Source organism: Ursus maritimus, unplaced genomic scaffold (assembly GCF_017311325.1).
Source record: "Ursus maritimus isolate PB19 unplaced genomic scaffold, ASM1731132v1 scaffold_17, whole genome shotgun sequence".
In the NCBI taxonomy this organism is placed as follows: domain Eukaryota; kingdom Metazoa; phylum Chordata; class Mammalia; order Carnivora; family Ursidae; genus Ursus; species Ursus maritimus.
Genome location: NW_024424119.1, coordinates 29,868,927 through 29,889,083, shown reverse-complemented (window position 1 = coordinate 29,889,083; position 20,157 = coordinate 29,868,927). Strand labels below are relative to the sequence as shown.

The 20,157-nt window shown below is 45.7% G+C and overlaps 1 protein-coding gene and 1 pseudogene across 2 annotated transcripts in view; one reads left to right on the top strand and one right to left on the bottom strand.

Moving 5' to 3' along the window:
* INVS (inversin) overlaps positions 1-20,157 on the bottom strand; it is a 148,441-nt gene that overhangs the window by 22,979 nt on the left and 105,305 nt on the right. For both annotated transcript variants that reach the window (XM_008707881.2, XM_008707882.2), the window contains exons 12-13: positions 18,182-18,394; positions 5,244-5,515 (exon numbers count right to left, since the gene is read on the bottom strand). In XM_008707881.2, the coding sequence (XP_008706103.1) occupies positions 5,244-5,515; positions 18,182-18,394 (485 nt within the window). The remainder of the gene's footprint in view (positions 1-5,243; positions 5,516-18,181; positions 18,395-20,157) is intronic.
* LOC103678609 lies at positions 16,864-18,056 on the top strand (annotated as a pseudogene).

The window sequence follows — 20,157 nt, the reverse complement described above, 5'->3', positions numbered from 1 at the left end:
CCAGCAAGACTATATTACAGAAGCTCCAGTCAATGGATAGTCTTGATTCCTAAAAAATCTCCCTATTTTCCTTTGTACTCTGGCCTCTTAGGCAGGTGAATGAGGGCAAAGGCTGCCCATGAAACTGGAAGCTCCCTTTCCTTACATCTGAATCAGGCTAATTGGCCTCCCTCCTATTTACTCTTCCCCAAAGTTTGAATCTGGCTCTTCCCAAAGGTCCCTTATTTAGGACACCGGTGCCTGCCTTCAAATGAATGAGGAGTTCCCCTGCTGCAGAACTGTTCCAGAATAGTGACTTTCAAATTTTTGACAAATCTGACATTGTGGCCCAGTATACTCACATTCATGTATGTACACACACACACACACATACACACACATATGTACACACACACACACCTCTGTGCATAGACATACAACTACAATAAAATTTATTACCTTTATTATGTGCAATATACTTTGATATTTTTTTAAAAAAAGATCACTTATTCGACAGAGAGCACAAGCAGGGGGCAGTGGCAGGCAGAGGGAGAGGGAGAAGCAGGCTCCCTGCAGAACAGGGAGCCTGACTTGGGGCTCCATCCCAGGACCCAAGACTTTAACTGGCTCAGCTTCCCAGGCACCCCTACCTTGATAATTTCTAACATAGTCTATTTCATGAAAATTTTCCTGGTCCAATCCACTAAATTCATTTTATGAGCCATACATGGCTTGAAAATCATTATAAGACCATGTCCTAGACCACCTATTTAAACCAAAAGTGAGGAGAGGAAGTCTAACTAGTATCAGTGTAATTAAAGGACAAAAGGTTTGGTTATTAAAAACTGAAACTTAATGTGGGTCACCTTGGTGGCTCAGTTGGGTAAGCGTCTGCTTTCAGCTCAGGTCATGATCCCAAGGTCCTGGGATCGAGTTCCACGTCAGGCTCCCTGTTGAGCAGGGGAGCCTGCTTCTCCCTCTGCTTCTGCTTGCAGCTCCCCCTGCTGTGCTTTCTCTCTCTCTCTCTCTGACAAATAAATAAAATCTTAAATAAATAAATAAACAAATAAATAAATAAATAAATACTGAAACTTAATGGTTTTTTCGGCATGTAAGGTGACTGACTGTATCTGAACATTATCAGGTCCACAGTCAATCTGATTGGTCCTGTGGCATAAATGTCGCAAGGCGTTTTGGGGCACCTGGGTGGCCCAGTCAGTTAAGTGTCCTGCTCTTGATTTCAACTTAGGTCATGATCTCAGGGGTTGAGAGATATAGCCCAAAGTCGGGGTCCATGCCGAACATGGAGCCTGCTTAAGATTCTCTCCCTCTCTGCCCCCCACCTAAGCACTCTCTCCTCTCAAAAAAAAAAAAAAATAGTCCCAAGGTGTTTTATAATAAGAGGAAGCACAATTACCCTCAGTACTTGTAAGGAGTCTGAAATAACTGTGCTCCCCCTTCTCTCTGTTCTGTAGAGCACTGGATTAGGGGGAAAACAGTGTCCATGTGAAACTTTCAGGGATTAAGTATAATTCTTGTGGTACACAGTAAGCCCCAAACCCATCAAACTTTTAATGGGTGCTTTCTAAGAGGAGTCAGGTCAAGAAGTATTTACCTGTGTAACCAATTTTCTGCTTACTGTTGTAAGAAGGCTGCTGATGGTACGGTCCTTAGCCCTAATTATAGTTAAGTAGGCCTGGTACACGGTGTGGGCTCAAAAACTGTTGATTGAACGCATGCATGAGTGATTTAGTGAACTGAGTAGAAGCGAAGCGTTGCCATAAAATGGAACTCTGCTACAGAGAACACGAGCATACCCTATGAGTACTTCTCAGGTTTGTTTTTTTTAAAGATTGACTGATTGATTTTAGAGAGAGAGGGAGAGCAAGCACGGGGAAGGGCAGAGGGAAAGGGAGAGAGAAACTTTAGCAGACTCCTTACTGAGCTCAGAGCCCCACTCCGGGCTTGATCTCAAGACCCGGAGATCATGACCTGAATTGAAACCAAGAGTTGGACGCTTAGTGGACTGCGCCACCCAGGGGCCCCTCATGTCATGTTTAATAATCTATCTTCCGTGTCTGAATCTCAGGCACCTAGCTAGTACCATACAGCTATATGTTCAACAAATATTTATGATGTCTCTTACATGCCAGACGCCCTGTTTGGTGCTCCACACAGAAGTAAGAGACACATTGCTCCTTGTGATACATTGTTTAATGGCCAAAGACGCTTTCCATCCCAGTATGCACTCACTTTTGAAATGTGCTTTTGCAACATCTTCAAACCAGAGGAGGAGTCTATGTCTCTGCCCCCCTGAATCTGGACTGGCCTTGTGAACTGCTCTGGTCAACAGAATGAGGTACAAGTGATAGGAACGTTTTGGAGACTAGGCCTCAGGACAGCTTGTCACTTCTGGCTTCTCTCTCTCAGAGCACTGCCCTTAGAACGACATGCAAGGAAGATGATCTCACCAACTGGAGGATGCAAGGTCATGTAGATGAGATCTGAGACACCTCAGCCAACAGCCAGCACCGATGGCCACACGGGTCAAAGAAGCCATCTTGGACTTTCTGGTCCAGCCAACCTTCCACCAGCCACATGGGTGAGCCCAAGTGGCCCAGGAGAGGAACTGCTCAGACAACCCACAGAATTGTGAGAAATAAGAAGTCGTTGTTGTTTTAAGCCACTTAGTCTTGGGGGTAGTTTGTTACGTCACTAGAGATAAACACCACAGAAACCAGTAGCTAAAAAGAGAGGTGCTGACCTAACAAAAACCCATAGCGTTGACTTAGGGACTGCTTAGTGAACAGAAGCTGGGAAGGCAGTGAAGAGACTATTACCAAATGCTGAGAGAGCAGACAGGAAATTGCTCTTGGAGTTTGGAGAATGGTGAACTGTATTATTCAGTGGCAGAATAATTGGCAAAGTGGGCAAAAATTACCTGCAATAACTAAGAAGACAGAAAACATATCCAATGAATTTGTAGATATGGATTAGGAGATTTCCAGGGGCAATTACTGAAGACAATATCAACTGGCTTTTTTTAGCTGGATGTGATAATGTGTGGGAAGAAAGAAATAAAATTAGGAAAGAACTGCTCAGATTGAAAGCAGAATCTAGAGGAAATGAAAAGAGCCTAAAATGTGCCAGGTTAGAAAAGAAAGCTGTTTCACATATTCATTCTTTCCAGCCAATGAAAGAATCTCTTAGTAAAATATGACTTGAGGATAAAGCTCAAATCAGGAGTATTACTGCGCAGCCCTTTATTAAGACCTCAAAAATATCTAAGATGGTACACTGTAAGTAAGGCACTGTAAGCTAAACAAAAGAACTTCTAAGAACTTCAAGGGCATTTTCCCACAGCAGCCTGAGCCACCCAAAGCAGAGAGATGGCAATTTTGTTATGCTGTGCCCACCACAACTATAGCTGCCATCTGTCATCATAGGCACGATCATAATACCATTGACTATATTTCCTATGCTATACCTTTCTTCCTCATGCCTTGTTCATTCCATAACTGGAAGCCCATACTTCCAAAACCCCTTCACCCATTCCGCCCATTGCCCCATTCCCTCCTCTCTGGCAACCGTCAGTTTGTTCTCCGTCTTTATGAGTCTATGTCTGCTTTTCTTGTTTGTTCATTTGCTGTTTTTTGAGTATTCCTCCCCCTCACCCCATTTTATAGCTAAGGAAATTAAGGTTCAGAGAGATAGAATGAATTGTCCAAGCCCTGAATTGGGTCACCATGAGACTTCATAGACTTTCTGGGGTCCACAAGGTCAAAACTATTTTTATAATAATACTAAGACATTATTTGCCTTTTTCACTATGTTGGCATTTGCACTTAGATTTCTGGAGGGTTCTCACAGTTCCTTAATTTATAAGAATGGCTCAATATGCTTAAATTGCTTTGGGCAAATAATACAATTTATGCAGAATACCAGTTTTCCTGCTGGGAGTCTGGAGTTGTGGGATATGCTAGAGGCAGAAGGTGCCTATGTAACTGGCCGAGTAAAAACCCTGGAGTCCTAAGTTTAGGTGTGTTTTCCTGGTAGCAAAAGGCTAACTGGTTGTTACAGTTCATTGCTGGAGGAATTAATCATGTCTTGTGTGATTCCACTGGGAGAAGACTCTTGGAAATTTGCACCTGGTTGCTTCCAGACTTTGCTCCACGTGCCTTCTCCCTTTGTTGATCTTGACTTGCATCCCTTTGTTGTAAAAGATCCTCGCTGCGAGTACAAATATATGCTGGGTCTTGTATTTCTCTTAGCAAATTACTAAAGTTTGGGGGGCGGGAGTTTGGGGATCCCCAACATACTAAGCAAAATCCAAACAGGAAAAACTCCAAGAATCCATACCAAGACATATCACGTTAAACTACTGAAAACTAAAGATAAAGAAAAATCTTGAAAGCAGCCAGACAGCAGTGACATGCTACGTAGAAACATTACCGAGGAACTCCAGTCTGACTGACAGTGGCTTTCTTGTCTGAAACCATGGAAGCCGGAAGTGGCACAGCCTCTTTCAAGTGTGGGAAGGGGAGACCTGACAAGTGTCCACTCTAGATCTGGTTTATCAACTCTTCAGGAATGGAATCAAGACATTCTCAAAGGAAGACTTAAAGAATTTGTTGCTAGTGGAGCTACCCTTAAATACTGTCCAAAGAACGTTCTTCAAACACAAAGGAAATGATAAAAGAAGGAATCTGGTGCACTGGGAAGGAAGATGAAACAACAAAAAGGGAGAACTATGGGTACCTTAGAGACTATCCTCTTCCTCGTGGTTTTTATAAATTTTATTTGATGATCGAAACAAAAATTATAATACCATCTGGTACCCAATCAATGACATTTAAAAATGGGGAAGGTCAAGGTATCTAAATGGAAGTGAGGTTTCCACATTTCACTCAAAGTGGTAAAATGCTGGTACTGGTTATGAGTCCCTTATAACTTATATATACATTATACATTGAAGTATATGGTAATACTCAGAGCAACCATCACAAGAACTGTAGAAAGACAAATACTCAAAACCACAATCAGTCAATCAAGATGGAATCCTAAAAGATGTTCAAGTACCCTACAGGAAGGGGAAAAAAGAAATAACAGGGATGACAACCAGAGGAAATAAATAGAAAATAAATGATAAAATGGCAGTCTTCAGTGCTGACATGATTACCTTAAATGTAAATGGACTAAACACACCCATCAAGAGAGCCCACAGTCCATGGGTTGGCATCAGGTAACAAAGGCAATGCACCTACCGTTTGGCTTTCTGGGGTCTGTTCCCTGCACATCTGGGGAAAGATGCTGCTCCCTCTGGGGGGCTCTGCCTGGAGACCCTCGACAGGCTCTCCCCTCAGGGTCCTGGGCTGCGTCGCTGCTGGGAGGCTGCTTGCTGGGGGCCCGGCTCTGCCTGCGGGGCTCAGCCTGGGTGTCGGGCAGACAGGGAAGGGCTTGGGGTCTGCAGGACTCTGGGCTCAGCCTTCCCTTCTGCTGTTCTGCCTCCCTTCGTTTGTTTTCTTCCTCTCGCTTCCTGGAAGCAAAGCCGATGAGGCAGAGGAAAACATTAACAGAGCGTTACCCATTCAAACGTTCCCGAGCTTTCCGAGGGGCTACCACAGCACAGGAAGGGCTTGGCAATGCACAGTTTCCACAGTGTCACAATTTTTGGTCTTTTCCCCAGAGCTTATAGCTCAGAAGATGACGGAGCTGAAAAGAATGTTATAGATCAGACTTTGCCCAGCTGGGGCACACGTGATGGAAAACTGTGTGTTTGTGAGACAGGACACAATCCTACGGTGTGTGCGCTCAAGCTTGTGTGGGAGCCCTGCAACTACATGCCTTTTCCTCCTGTTCCAGAAAGCACATCAGAATGCGACTGAGCATGCCAGCCACACGGACAACCTTTAATCTTCCCTAGATATTAAAAAAGACCACTGGCAAGCCTCATGATTATATGAAACAGTTACAAAACACCTCACAACAGATGATAACACGCCTGTGAGTCGCAGCACGGCTCATGAGGCCAACCCACTCATTTTGCAGATGAGGTCTAGAAGACAGGATGATTTTCAAAAGGTCATACACAAGTCCTAGTGGTGAGGCTGTGGAGGGCAACCGACTAGAAGGGGGCTGGCCAGGAGAGGCCAGGCCGAGGAATGAGTGGCAGTGTGAGGAGGAGGATGGGTCTGAGGCGGCCGAGGTCCAGAAAGCGGCAAGTTGCTTGAGGACGACGGGGCTGAGTTCAGGACGAGATCTGTTTGACCAATAGCATTACTTGCTAGGGATTGCCAAGGGACAGGAAAGGGGGGTAGAGAAAGAACATTTACTGAGCTTCTCCTGTGCTGGGCACCGCAGGCCACAGAGTACACCCCTCCCTGGAGGAAACTAGATTTCAGAGGAGACAGCCGGGAGAAAAGGACCTAACAAATGATAGGAGGAATGTTACACTAGTGAGCTGGCAGAGAGGGGGGAGTGATTGATTTTGTCCGGAGGAGTCCAGAAGCTCCCAGCTGCTGATTCTCAAAGATGTGGAGACGTTTGCCAGGCAGGTGCGGTGGGAATGAGGACTTCAGTGCAGGGAGCAGTTTGGGCAAAGGTGCAGGGCGGGGGAACATGGGGGCTGTTTTGCCTCTTCTCATCTTCGAACAGTGCTTGCTATACACAGCAGGCGCCCCACGCATACGTGCGGTTCCCACAACCCAGTTACTGCGCAAGAAGAGAATCAGGTGGCCACATGAAGGTTCGGGTTAAAGTAGAATGATTAGGGCCGTAGTGGAGACAAGCTCACACTGGGAAGGATAAGAACTTATCTAGTCCTGCCCCTGCAAATAACTTCAAAATGATATTGAGCCAGTCACTTTCCTGTTGGAGACTCAGTTTCCCCAGGTCTAACACTTGTATGATAGTTTATAACCTGGAATTGATTTAGGGGTCTGTTTGGAAGCCAGATGTCTTTATAAAATCTGGGGTATCTTTTGTAATGAGATAGGTTTCTTCTATCGTAATAGCTGGTATCAGAGTCCCTCTTGGGGGAGAGGGACCTTGTTTAGAAAAATATTTTAATCAGCTTGGGAACAGAATGGAAGGCGGGTAGCAGGTGAGACTTGCAGGCCTCGCTGGCGATTGGCTCTGAGGCTCTGGGGGAGGGCTGTTCCTGACAAAAGGAGAATGTGCTTGAAGCTCCTGACAGGGAGGGAGGAGATAGAAGAACCAGAGAGAGAGAAAGGAGGGGGAAGGAGAAGAGGGTGAAGGGCTGGGTATTGTGGACAGCGAGGGCCTGGCCAAAGAGAACCCTCCACGGGGAGCTGATGGGAAGCACTTTAGCTCTGCGCTCCTCACGCTTTAACGAACAGAGTCTCCTGAGATCTCGCGAAAATCTAGATTCTGATTTAGCAAGCCTGGGGTGGGGCTCAAGATTCTGCATTTCTAGCAAGCACCCAGGTGACAGGTGTTGCTGGGCCTCTGAACCACACCTTGAGTAGCAAGGCTTAAGACAACAGAAAAGTTTCATATGGGCTGTTTTTTTGTTTTAGAGAGACTGGGTGCAGGGAGGGAGGGGTGCAGAGGGAGAAGGAGAGAGAGAATCTTAAGCAGGCTCCAACCCCAAACGAGGGGCTAGATCTCAAAACCCCAAGACCATGACCTGAGCCGAAACTGAGTTGGATGCTTAACCGACTGAGCCACCCAAGCCCCTCATACGACCGTTAACTCTCATGATGGGATATGAAATACGATGCTCCTCAATGACGCCGACTTTTGGAAAGGTCTACCAGGCTCCCACATGCTTGTTTATAAGCAACCTGACAAGCTGCAGAGCGAAGACACCAGACACTGAAGCAAGAAACAAGCGTGAGACAGAGACCCTAAGCCTCCAAGAAGTCACAGGATTCAGATTTCCACTGGCTGTGCGATTTGAGGCACTGTTTATTTAGATGTCAAGGGACAGAGAAGACCCAGATGACAGATACCTGGCTTACACTTTGATATAAAGCCTTGTCCACTTAACGTCCCCTTCTGAAGGTTTTTTGTCCCGTGGGGAAGCTCCTGATCTGGGCCCAAGCTTGCTTATCTCTTCATTTCCCACTAAGTCCCAATGCCAGCCAGATGCGTTGTGCTAACTCCTGGAGAGCTCTGATGTTTTCATCTGACTCTGGTTTTGTTACACGCTTCGCCGAGGCTGACACCTGAGCGTGCAGCACTGCAGTCGGCAGGCCAGCCGGACAGCCTGTCATCATCAGTGCCTGAGAGTCACATGAGGCTAGCAGGTGCCGTTTCAGTGGGAGCTGTCTGGGAGAAGGCTGCTTTTCAGAAGAAGGTGGAAGCATCTGGGTGGCTGAAGTGCCACTAATTGATGGAACAGCCTTGCTCCTGGCAGGCAGGGGGACGGCTGCTCTTTTTACGAGCACCGATGAAGAGAACTGCTCTAACAGAATATTGGTCCTTTAGGCAGACACACACGTGCGGCTGTCTGGCTTGGCATCTACGTGGGTCTCACTGCTGTTAAGCAGGGCTCGGAGGTGATAAACTAGACTTTGTTATTCGAGTGGTCATTTCTCTTTCTTTAGGGAACCCAAACAGCTTTCCTTTTCAATCCCAAGAAGCTGCTTACAGCTGCTTTGTCCTGGGCAAACCCTGTTGCTGCAGACCTTTCTGGGCCTCGAACGGAGGCAGCCACAGGACAAACAGGGCATCCGGCCTTACAGAGTGATCAGGGTGTCCACAGAGCAAGGGGGCTCCGTCTTCCGAAGACATTTTTGGATGGGAAGGTTTGCAGGAAGGGTTTTTGGTCTTTTTCATTTTGGTAGAACTCAGTAAAGCAGATTTGGAAGGAAGAATGTAATTATCAGAATATATCATTAGACCCTCAGTTTGTGCATAGAAATAGATTAATCTTTAAACAAACTAATGCATTTAAAAAAATCTTCCAGGTGGCCCATGGCCCACAACTGTGCAGTTCTCTAGAGCTGTGGCTCTTAATGTGCAAGTAGTGATCGTTGTGGAAAAGTGGGTGGGATCAGAACCGGGACTACGCATAACCTGCATCCTATCTACATATTGCTGCCTTGAAACAAAAGCAACAGAAGCAACACATGCCACACACACACACACACACACACACACACACACACACACAGAGGCTACATCCCGAGAGCAGAACATGAGCCTATGTGTATGTGTCCCTGGGGAATAAGGTCCAGCTCCTCTGCTCGTGGTCTGAGTTAGGAGGAATCTCACTTTTATTTGGTAGATAAGGAAACTGAGGCGGATAGATAGGTGACTTAGAGATGGTAAAATACAGACAGCTGAGCTAGACCTCAGCTCTTCACCCTTCCCTCAGTGACAGTGTTGTTTTGTTAAAATTTCACTTAGTCTTTTTCTATCATTTAAAAAAATGACTTGGGTCACGGTGTCTGGTTGGCTCGGTCAGTTAAGTGTCTGACTCTTGATTTCAGCTCGGGTCATGATCTCAGGGTGGTGAGATGGAGCCCCGCACAGGGCTCCGTGCTGGGTATGCAGCTTGCTTGAGATTCTCTCTCTTCCTCTGCCCCTTCCCCACCCCCACCTCCACTTCTCAAAAAAAAAAAAAAAAAAAAAAAAAAAAAAAAAGAATGAATTGGGTCATACGAAGAAACTGCTAATATCACATCAGAGGAGCCATTAACAGCATTTCGAACTAGCTTTGGATGTAGCTTTTAGTTCTAAACTCTCAGACGCAGTAATTGTCCTGAAATTTAAGTGTTTTTTCCTCCAACTAATTTATTACAGAATGTCGAAGATCTAGTAATCTTCATGGGGGTTATGTTATAAACTTGACCTATTTTCGACAAGTTTGGAAACAAATACCAGAGAAAGAACCAATGCTATTCTAGTTTATATGAAAAATTAAAGAGAAAAAAAGTCCTGTCTATGCACAGCAAATAACATTTTAGCAGGAAATTTACTAACATGGCAGAATCTTAATGCATAAAATAGTCCTGCCTTGTCCTCTCTTTTTTCCTATTATCTTATGGGAAATTGACCAGATAACAGTTTTCAATGGGCTGCCAATTAGTCTGGTTTGTACTGCCTTTTCTGGAGCAATGTTTGCAGCTCCGCAGAGGCTCACAGTATAAAAAAGCGAGAAAGTCAACTGAAGATGATGAGATCCTTGACAATGTCTGTTTCAGGTCCTGTGCATCACAGAGCAAAGAGTCTCCAAACTGTGGGCTGAGGAACCGGGTGTGTCACCCTGGGGAGAAAAGATGTAAGGGCCACATTGCTCCTGCAGATCTCCGAAGGGCCACTGGGAGGCAGCAACATGGCCTGGAGTCCCCCCAAACCAGACCTGAATCCCGTGGATGGGGATTTCTACAAATGAGCAGCCTAGATGACAACCGCAGAAATGGGCCAAGAAGAAACTCAGTGATGGGGGCGCTTGGGGGGCTCAGTCTTTAAGAGTCTGCCTTTGGCTTGGGTCATGAACCCCCGCATCGGGCTCCCTGCTCAGCAGGAAGCCTGCTTCTCCCTCTCCCACTCCCCCTGCTCGTGTTCCCTCTCTCGCTGTCTCTCTCTCTGTCAAATAAACGGATAAAATCTTTAAAAAAAAGATAGAAAGAAAAGAAAGAAAGAAAGAAAGAAAGAAAGAAAGAAAGAAAGAAAGAAAGGCAGTGATCAAAAGATTACTCGGGGACACCTGGGTGGCTCAGTTGGTTAGGCGTCTGGCTTTGGCTCTGGTCATGATCCCAGGATCCTGGGATTGAGTCCCGTGTCCGGCTCCCTGCTCAGCAGGGAGTCTGCTCTTCCCTTTGCCCCTCCCCACTGCTCGTGCTCTCTCTCTCTCTCTCTCATACAAAAATAAATAAAATCTTAAAAAAAAAAAAAAGGTTGCTTGATGGGCAGAGAGTCAGACCAAGGGTCATAACTTAAATGACTCGAACGTCTGATGTCTTCAGCATCTCAGGACTGGGGTGTGTTCGTTTGCACAATGTTCACAGACCCACCTCTGGGCCTGGACAGTGTGAGTCCTGGAAGGCGATGCTGTTTTCTACTCTCCAATGTGGCTTCCACAGAGAGTTGTATTTGCCCAGTTGCAACAAGAAAAAATTGTCAGAGACTGCAAAAAGCAGCAGGCTCTTCCCCTTTGCAGTGGAGCATTCCAGCCGCCATTGCTATGCAGGCAGGACCTCAGAGACGTTCGAAAGATGGGATTAAAATGGCTCTCACAGAAAGGGGATGTCTACTTACCAGGTCCTGTTGTACCAATTCAATGGGGCTTCGCCCTAATGACATTCTTGTGTATAGTCTTGGTGTAGGCTTGGAACCAACTAATATTCTTACTTTTCTCCAAAAGTTTGGAGGAACATGGTGTGCTCTGCCATGTTAGTTAACTTGGAGAGTAATAGGAGGATCTTCTACTAAACTGTGTTGCGGAATGGATGATGGGGGCTTGACACCACTCTTTCAACAATTCCTGGAAACGATACTGGAACAACCGAACAAGCGCTGGGGTGAGAGAAGACCTGAGTAAGGGCCCGGTTCTGGTTACACTAACGTGTAGAAGTAAAAGAAAGTAAAAAATTTTTAAAAAGAAGCAGGGCTGTTCCATGCTGGCCTATCAAGCTGGGCGCTAGCAGCTGGAGACAGCCTCCAGCCTAAGTGTGGCTGGTTGGAACCCTGGCTTAGGGCAGGGCTGAGAATCACAGACCGTCTTTCTCCTTTACTGGCTGTGGTTTCAGGAACGTTAACCTCTGTGAAACCCCATCTGCGAAATGAGATTAAGGATAGCTGCCCTGTCTACCTTACCGAATGATTGGGTGGATTGAATGAACTAACACATAAGAACTTTGTAAGCTATAAAGCACTATATAAATATAATTGATCACTATTACTTTTATATAAAGCTCTTAAGATAAAGCTTCCCTGTGACAGGATCTGGTTAGAAGTGAAGAAATTAGTGTTTGGCATGAGTATGGTGCAGTCTGAGAGCTGAAGGGCTGGCCTGATGATATTTTCAGAAATGCTCATTGATGAAACCACACAACTCCCTTTTCTGTGAGAGCCATTTTATTATTTTTTTAAAGATTTTATTTATTTATTTGAGAGAGACAGTGAGCAAGAGAGAGCATAAGCTGGGGGAGGGGCGGAGGGAGAGGGAGGAGCAGACTCCCCGATGAAGGGAGCCTGCCATGGGACTCGATCCCAGGACCCTGAGATCATGACCTGAGCCAAAGGCAGGTGCTTCACCGACTGAGCCACCCAGGTGCCCTGTGAGAGCCATTTTAATCCCATCTCTCCGACCTGTCGTAGGTCCCGCATTCACGTACACACTGCACTGGAATGGGAAAAAGCCTGTTTATTTCTGCAGTGTCTGACAGAATTTTCTTCTTCTCAAAACTGGGCATGTACCACTTCTGCGGAAGCCACGTATCGGGGGCTCATGTTGGAGTAAATGTAGTGGTGAACCCCTTTGCTCTTATGCTTCTTTTAAAAATCAGAATAAAGAACTATCATAAACCTGTCAAATGGTAATTTGCTCATGATAAATATGGAGGGAGCCAGTAAGCCAAATGCACAAATCTAGAAGCACCAGTGTGTGTTATGAGGATAAATGGAACATCAGTGTATTTCCTGCCTGAGTGAGGCAAACAAATTAAGGTGATATACTTTCAGAGATTCACAGAATTGAAGGGGACCGAAGAGAGTATGTGGCCCAAGCCTCCCACTTGGCTGAGGGGGAAACTAAGGTCTAGAATGAAAAATGACTCGTGTTAAGGTTTCAGACTCCCTGTAGGGGCAGTGATTGAACATTTATGATTAAATGCGTATTAAACATCAGGTATTTTAAGACACTGGAGATATGGAGACACACAGTATAATCCCTGATCCCAAGGGATTGACAATCTAGTGGGGAGTCAGACCCATTCACTCCCACAGATCGTTCTGCATGTGATGGGTTCTAGATGTGACAGGGGCTAGCACAGAGGTATCTACACAGAGCTGTGGGGGATGTGGGAGGCAGTCACTACAGTGGAAGAAAAAAAAAAACACCTAGAAAGAATGTCAAAATGAGAAAGGGAAGTGAGAGGTTGTTTGAGGCAGAGGCAAGAGCACGAGGAAGGACATGCAACCCAGCTCTCACAGAATCTTTGACTCAGAAGAGATCTCAAAGACTAGTTCTTTATATAATTTTAAAAATTCCTTGTATATTATCCTGGAGAGATGATAATTCCATTTTGGCTGGAACATTTCCAGTGAGAGGAAACTGATTACCTCAGAAGACAGAAAAGTTTCCGCTCTAACCTTTTCAGTTGGTATTGCTCTGTACGTAGGGGGCTGTGAGAGTCTGTCTCTTCACTGTCGCTGAATAACAGGCTGAGGACTATCTGGGCTCTGACTTCCTCTTGAAGGAATAAGAAAATGTCATGTGTCTTAGAACCTTTGACTTACAGAATGTTAGAGCTGGGCGGGTGGGGGAGCTCAGATATCATTTAGTCAAATGGTTTTTAAAAATCTCTTTGTGACTCATGGACCTTCTTTGAGATTGTGATAAAAAATACATAGATCTTCACTACCCAAAATGTACATATGCTCATGATATACAAACCACTGCATTTAGTTTCGGGGTATTCATGGAGCCCCAAAGACCATCCTGGATTAAGAAATCTTTTCATTTTATTAATGGGAAACTGAGGCTTGGAGAAGTGGGATGGCATGGAGTAGAATCATGGGAGTGATTCCCCATGGGTTGGACTGCAGTATGAGCAGAAGAGTCAGGCCCCTGGGTCAACCCTGCAGAAACCCAATGACAAACTGAAGGCGTGCAGGGAAACGGGCTGCAACTGCATCTATTGTGAAGAGAAAAGGAGACTTGGGGTAGGAGTGGGGGGTGCCCACTCTAATGATCTGAAAGTTGGTTTATGGGAAAGGGTTTAGACTTTTCTCTTTTGCTTCAAGGGGTATCTCAAGACCAAAAGGCAGAAAAGAACTTCTGCCAGATAGAACTGTCCATGACTGGAATGTGCTGCTTGAATTCTTTGTCACTCGACTTTTTGAGGACACAGAACAACCTCCTTAGAAGGGACTGTGGTATCACAAGAGTTTGAACTGGGTGACCCAAACTGGACTTGATTATGTACCTCTGGGAGACCCATGCAATCTCATACCGTAGCTGGGAAGCAGCTCAGGTCTTCCAGAGAGCATGGAAGTTCTGGAAAGTGAAATGGGAGGAAGTGAGGCAAACTCAGGATGGCTGAGCCCTCAGGTATGAGGGTGGGGGAGGGAGGTAGTCGTGCAAAGGAATGGGCCTTGGAGATAAAAGTGGAAGCAGAATGGTGAAGCGTCTTATTGTAGCACCATGGATGAGATTCAAGAGTGATGAAGGCACACTGCGGCAGGACGGAAGATGGAGGCAAGAGCATAGTTCAAGAGAAATTCACTGAATCAATGGCGGCAGCAGCTGCAGGGAAATAAGGAGGTAAGAAGAGAGACTGGCCGTGGTGGTGAGCTGCAGGTTTCACGGAGAGTCTGAAGTGACAGAGACAACAGGACACACCAATGGAAAGTGTTGGCAAGTCACAAAACGACAGCGAAGTGGAAATGCCCGGTAGGGAACTGATGATGTGGAATCAGAGTTCTAGGAGGTCAGGATGTGAGGCCGGCTGATGGACTGTCCACAGAGATGAAGTCACTCAAGTTTCAATAGGAGACACCTTTCCAGTGGAAGAGAGTGGAACATGAGGAGACGTCTAAGGAGCAAGTCTGCAGAGCTGACCTCAGCGAGGACGTGGTGTGATTAAGAAGATGTGAGAAGGAAGAGGCAGAAGACAGCTGAGATTCAAGAGTGAAATAGAAACCTGGCGAAAAAGCAGCTTCCGGAGAGGAGAGGGAGCAACATAAATACAGTCTTGTCTCGCGTGCATTCCGCCGTGTGCTGTGGCAGGTCGATGACAGCCGTTCGCTTTGGCAACAACACAGGCGGTGCAGCATGAGCTATAAAGTGCTTTCAAGTGGATTATAGCTATTTCTTAAATGGTATTTTCTAAAAAAACATGCCTTGGAAAATATGACTAAAACTTCGCTCTCTCTCAATTTCTCTATCAGTAAATTAGAAGTCATTTTAAGTTTAATAAGTTCCCTTCACATCGTTGCTTTAAGGAAGGTGGCCTGTGCCATGCTAACGTGCCCCACCGGGAAAGCTATGCCCCGGTGACAGGACGTGCCTGGGTCGCCTTGGCCAGGGAGGCGGCAGCAGCAAGGACTGAAGTTAACATTCGGATTTTTGTTCCTTAAAGCAAAAACCAAAGCCAAAATTAAACCCTGACTCAGACCTTAAGAAATAACTTTTGAAAAATAAAATTAAAACAAATGAAATCAGTTTCTTTTCCATTTAAATATTTCCCTTGGAGCTCTGTGCCACAAGGACTGTAGGAGGTGATGGTTAGACTGTAAGAAATTTGTTTACTTCCAATAATGACACCTAATAAAGAAAAGACTGGCTGAGGAAAAGGAAAGGAGATTGTAAGTTTCCAGTTTGGGCCATTTCAGACATGATCACAGGAAGCACAGCTCCCATGTCAAAGGGGTTTTAAAAATGAGCTTCAGAAACGAAGCACTAAGAACAGGGAGGAGTGACACCAACCAGGATCACAACTAACGGGGTTGGACTAGACGGCTCCCGAATCCCCTCGCCCTCTCAAGCCCTCGCGGCTGGCAGTCACAGAAGGTCTAGTTAGGGAAAAAAATATATCAGAAGACACTCTTCAAGCATGCCCCCATGTGAAAGCCCTCGCTCTGTATAGGAGATCTTCTGACGAAGGGACTCCTGGTTCCTGGCTCCACACTGACTCGGAAGAGCCCGTCAGAGCTCTCGGCCTGGGCTTGTGGCCTCCGGGCAGCACCGCAGGCGAAGGAGAGCAGGGAGATGTTAACAGCGAAGATTCGGTGGTTTCAGCACACCCGGAGAGTGCCTACGAATCAGCTGGTCTAACCTGTCATGTCTCACAGACGGAAACACCGAGGCCCAGAGAGAGAAATGCTGTGTTCAACCACAGACCCTCTCTTCTGCCGGAGAGGGAGTCTGGGGACCCCAGGGCCCCCTCTCTGCAATAACACAGTGGAATGTATGTGGACAAATGGGCTCCTTTTAGGGGGGACATACAAAGTCAGTCACGTGGCCTTTGTAGAGGCAACCTCACATTCAGGCAGGCAGGACTTCAAATTCTGAAAACCGATTCTCACACGTTAAAACTGGAGTTTATGAAAACATCAGAGGGAGAAACAACATTCCAACCCTTGTAGAGAATATTTAACTTGCAACTCGGGATAATGTGCCACGTGTATTACCCACTTAGAGCTGTCACTCTCGTGCAGGGAACTTTTATAAGGCTTGAAAAAGAGGCATGTAAAGGAGCCTTAGGTTAAACTGGATTCTTTCGCGAAAGTGAAGAGAAGAGAGCCTCCTAAGAGAACAGTGCAAGATCAGATGTCCTAGGATGCCGCTAACTGCGGTAGCTTCACTCACAGACACGGAGGTCTTCCTGTCGGTCTCATCTACCCAACGCTGCCATGATGGTTAGCATCCCAGTTCACAGTGGTATTTAACGTTTCACTAAAATGGTTATCCTGCTTTGATTATTATTTTAAATTATTATTTATTACACTTATGCTTCCCCCTGGTGGGCAAGATATGGAAGGATTCAAGATCTGGAAACTTTCAAGGTACAGCCAGGAAGCTCCGGTCAAGAATCTTCCTGTTGTCTTTCCCGTCAGAGGCTGTGGCATCTACACCTACCGATGCAACATTCTCCTGCTATTTAAAGTACCCAACAGGAGTTCTCATGAATTCTCCCAGGAGCCACTGCTCTTCCTCTTCCCCTAAGCAGCCTGAGGTGATCTCTGAAAATGATTCGCTCTTCACTGGACCCAGAAAACCCTACAAAATCACGCAAATCAAGAGGTTCAAATCGTCGTGTTCACTTTAAGAACACGCGAGAAACTGCCCAGGCCATCAGGGGTATGCATATCTGAAAAGCCACCAAGTTCTGGGAGGATGTCACTTTGCAGAAGCAATGTGTGCCGTTCCGTCATGACAACAGTGAAGCTGGTAGGTGTGCCTGGGCCAAACAGTGGGGCTGGACACAGGGTCGGTGGCCAAAGAAGAGTGCTGAATTTTTCTCGCACATGCTTAAAAATGCAGACAGTAATGCTGAACTTAAGGGTTTAGGTGCAGATTCTCTGGTCCTGAAGCACACCCATGTGAACAAAGCCCCCAGAACTTACAGGGCTCGTGGTCGGATTAACCCACACACACGCGCTCCCTGCCACATTGAGACGATCCTTACCGAAAAAGAGCACATTGTTCCTAAACGAGAAGAGGAGGTTGCCCAGAAGAAAAAGATAGAAACTGAAGAAACAAAAACTTATGGCCTGGGAGTCAATTCTACATAGAATAAATGCAAATAAAAGTAAGTAAGTAAATAAATAAATAAATAAAATACCCAACAAAGGTATCCAAGAAGCAAAACCAAAGCATAATCTAAAAATCAATCATTTATGGTAAAGTAATCACAGCGTATATATAAGAGGCACAAATGACTATTTTACACATTCTGTATCATTATCCAAACAAGTGTGAGGTCCTTGAAGCAACCACTTTGCTTTCAGTCACCATTTTTTCCAAAGGCTCCAGCCAAGAGTTTTGTATGCACCGTAAGAATTCAGCCCAGGTTTCTTGAATGAGTGACATTAGTTGGTACAGATTTGTGGAGGACTAGGTGGGGAGGGCAAGTTATTTACACAAGCTGTTGCTTTAATCAAATCAAAACCAGCGCTTCTAGTGCAGTAGGCTAGATACTGGAGTCGGCTTCCTGTGGAAGGGCAGGAGAGGTAGGAGGGGAGCAGCTCCGTCCTTGCAGCTTCCTGTAGGTACCCTCCCACCCCCGCTCCTTGCCAGGGTGGCTGTGGCGGCGGTATGTCCCTGCGTGGGCACATCAGGGGCCAACGTGCAGGCACCGCCACCGAGCAGAGATGAGGCCTTCGTCCTTCCCTGCAGCTGCAGTGCTCTGCAGGCCCGGTGGACAGAAGGGGGGAGGTGACACGGGTCCAGGCAACAGTGTTATTTTAGATCCTCTCCTAACTCCCCCTCCTGGCTGCTCCCCACCCGCCCCCTTCCACCCTGATTCCTGGAGGTGAAAGAACAGTCTCCACAGTTCAGACTTACTTGGCAGCGGCATCTTTCCTCAACTGTTCATGCTTCATGAGGAGATTTTTCCGGTCTCGGAAGGCTTTCCTGACCTTGTAGCCTTTGTAGACCGCCTGGATTTTGAAGGCGGCGATGTCCTGAATGGCTGCGATGGACAGGGCGCCGTGCTCCAGCATGAACTGGATCACTTCATGGCGCTCGCCCAGCAGAGCGTAGTCAAGGGGCGTGTACCTGGAGCAGGAAGGGACTTTGTAAGTGCTGGAATGTAATTCGGGGTACAGTGAAGCCGGCAATTTATGCAGCAGAAGGAAGTCGCATGGTGGGATGGGGACTGTTCCTCAAGCAAGGCTATGGTCTGTACCCCGGGGCTGTTGCTTTTTTCTCTGAGGGGACAAAACACAAGGGTGGAGCTGGGTAGGGGCTTTGTGGTGTTGACCGTGATGATTCCTGAGTCTTGCTTGCTGGCTCTCTTTCTTCTTCCCCATGGGCCAGACGATACCCCACTCTGATCTGAAAAAGTACTGTGAGATTCATAAGTTTAAGTCCAGGATTACTGAGAGTTAATGCTTACGAAGTAAAAAATACATCTCCAGATGGAGAGATTTAGTCTATGATGGGGACGGCCCTTTAAATCAGAAAGCGTGATTATTAAGTAGTGTTGGGACAACTGCATAGCGATCTGGAAAAAAAAAAGATTCTTATATCACCTTTTATACCAAAATGGATGAACCAAAGACTTCAGCAGAGAAAAAGAAACCATGAAAGTACTAGAAAAAAACATGGAAGATGTTTTACAAGTTGGGATGGGAAGGTCTCTTCTAATAAAAATGATAAAAAACTCAAACCATAAGAGAAGAATGATAAATCCAACTATATAAAAATAACAGAATTTTGCAGGGCAAAAAACACCAAAAACAAAGATAAAAGATAGTCCCCAGAACAGGAAATACTAATGGCTCCTAAATATACAGAAATATGTTCCACCTCACTCATTTAAGAGAAATACAAATTAAGATGAACAAAGAGAGTACTTTAATGACCAGATTAATGAAGATCAGAAAGTTTAATAACACACTGTGCTGGCAAGGATGTGGACAGACAGGCTCTCTGTATGCTACTTGAATCTTCAGAGAGAACAATTTAGCAAGATCTATCAAAATTATTCATGCATCTGCCCTTCAACATGTCCCTTGCAGGCATATATCCCAGACCTGCTCTCACGTGTGAGATGCTTTCTGCACAAGGGTATTCACAGAAGCGTAGTTTGAAATAATGGAAGAGTGGAGACGACCTCAGTATCCATCAATACAGCACCGCTTACATCGAGTGCAGGCCATTCACAGGATGCGGTATTCTGTGTGATGCAGCCAGAGCTGTGCTGTGGCATATAAATAAATAAGGAACAATGTCCAGGGTATCTCGTTACATGAAGAAAAAGAAAAAAAAAGTGAAGAAAGGAGCAGGACTGGGGCACCTAGGTGGCTTAGTCGGTTAAGTGTCTGACTCTTGATTTCAGCTCAGGTCATGATCTCACAGCTGTGAGGCAGAGCCTGGTGTCGGGCTTCACGCTCAGTGTAGAGTCTGCTTAAGACTCTCTCTCTCCCAGAAAACCCAAAAGACTCCACCCCAAAACTGTTAGAACTCATACAGGAATTCAGTAAAGTGGCAGGATATAAAATCAATGCACAGAAAATCAGCTGCATTTCTAAACACCAACAACAAGATAGAAGAAAGAGAAATTAAGGAGTTGATCCCATTTACAATTGCACCCCAAACCATAAGATACCTAGGAATAAATCTAACCAAAGAGACAAAGAATCTATACTCAGAAAAGTATAGAATACTCACGAAAGAAACTGAGCAAGACACAAAGAAATGGAAAAATGTTCCATGCTCATGGATTGGAAGAACAAATATTTTGAAAATGTCTATGCTACCTAGAGCAATCTACATATTTAATGCAATCCCTATGAAGCAGAAAAGCAGGAAAGAAT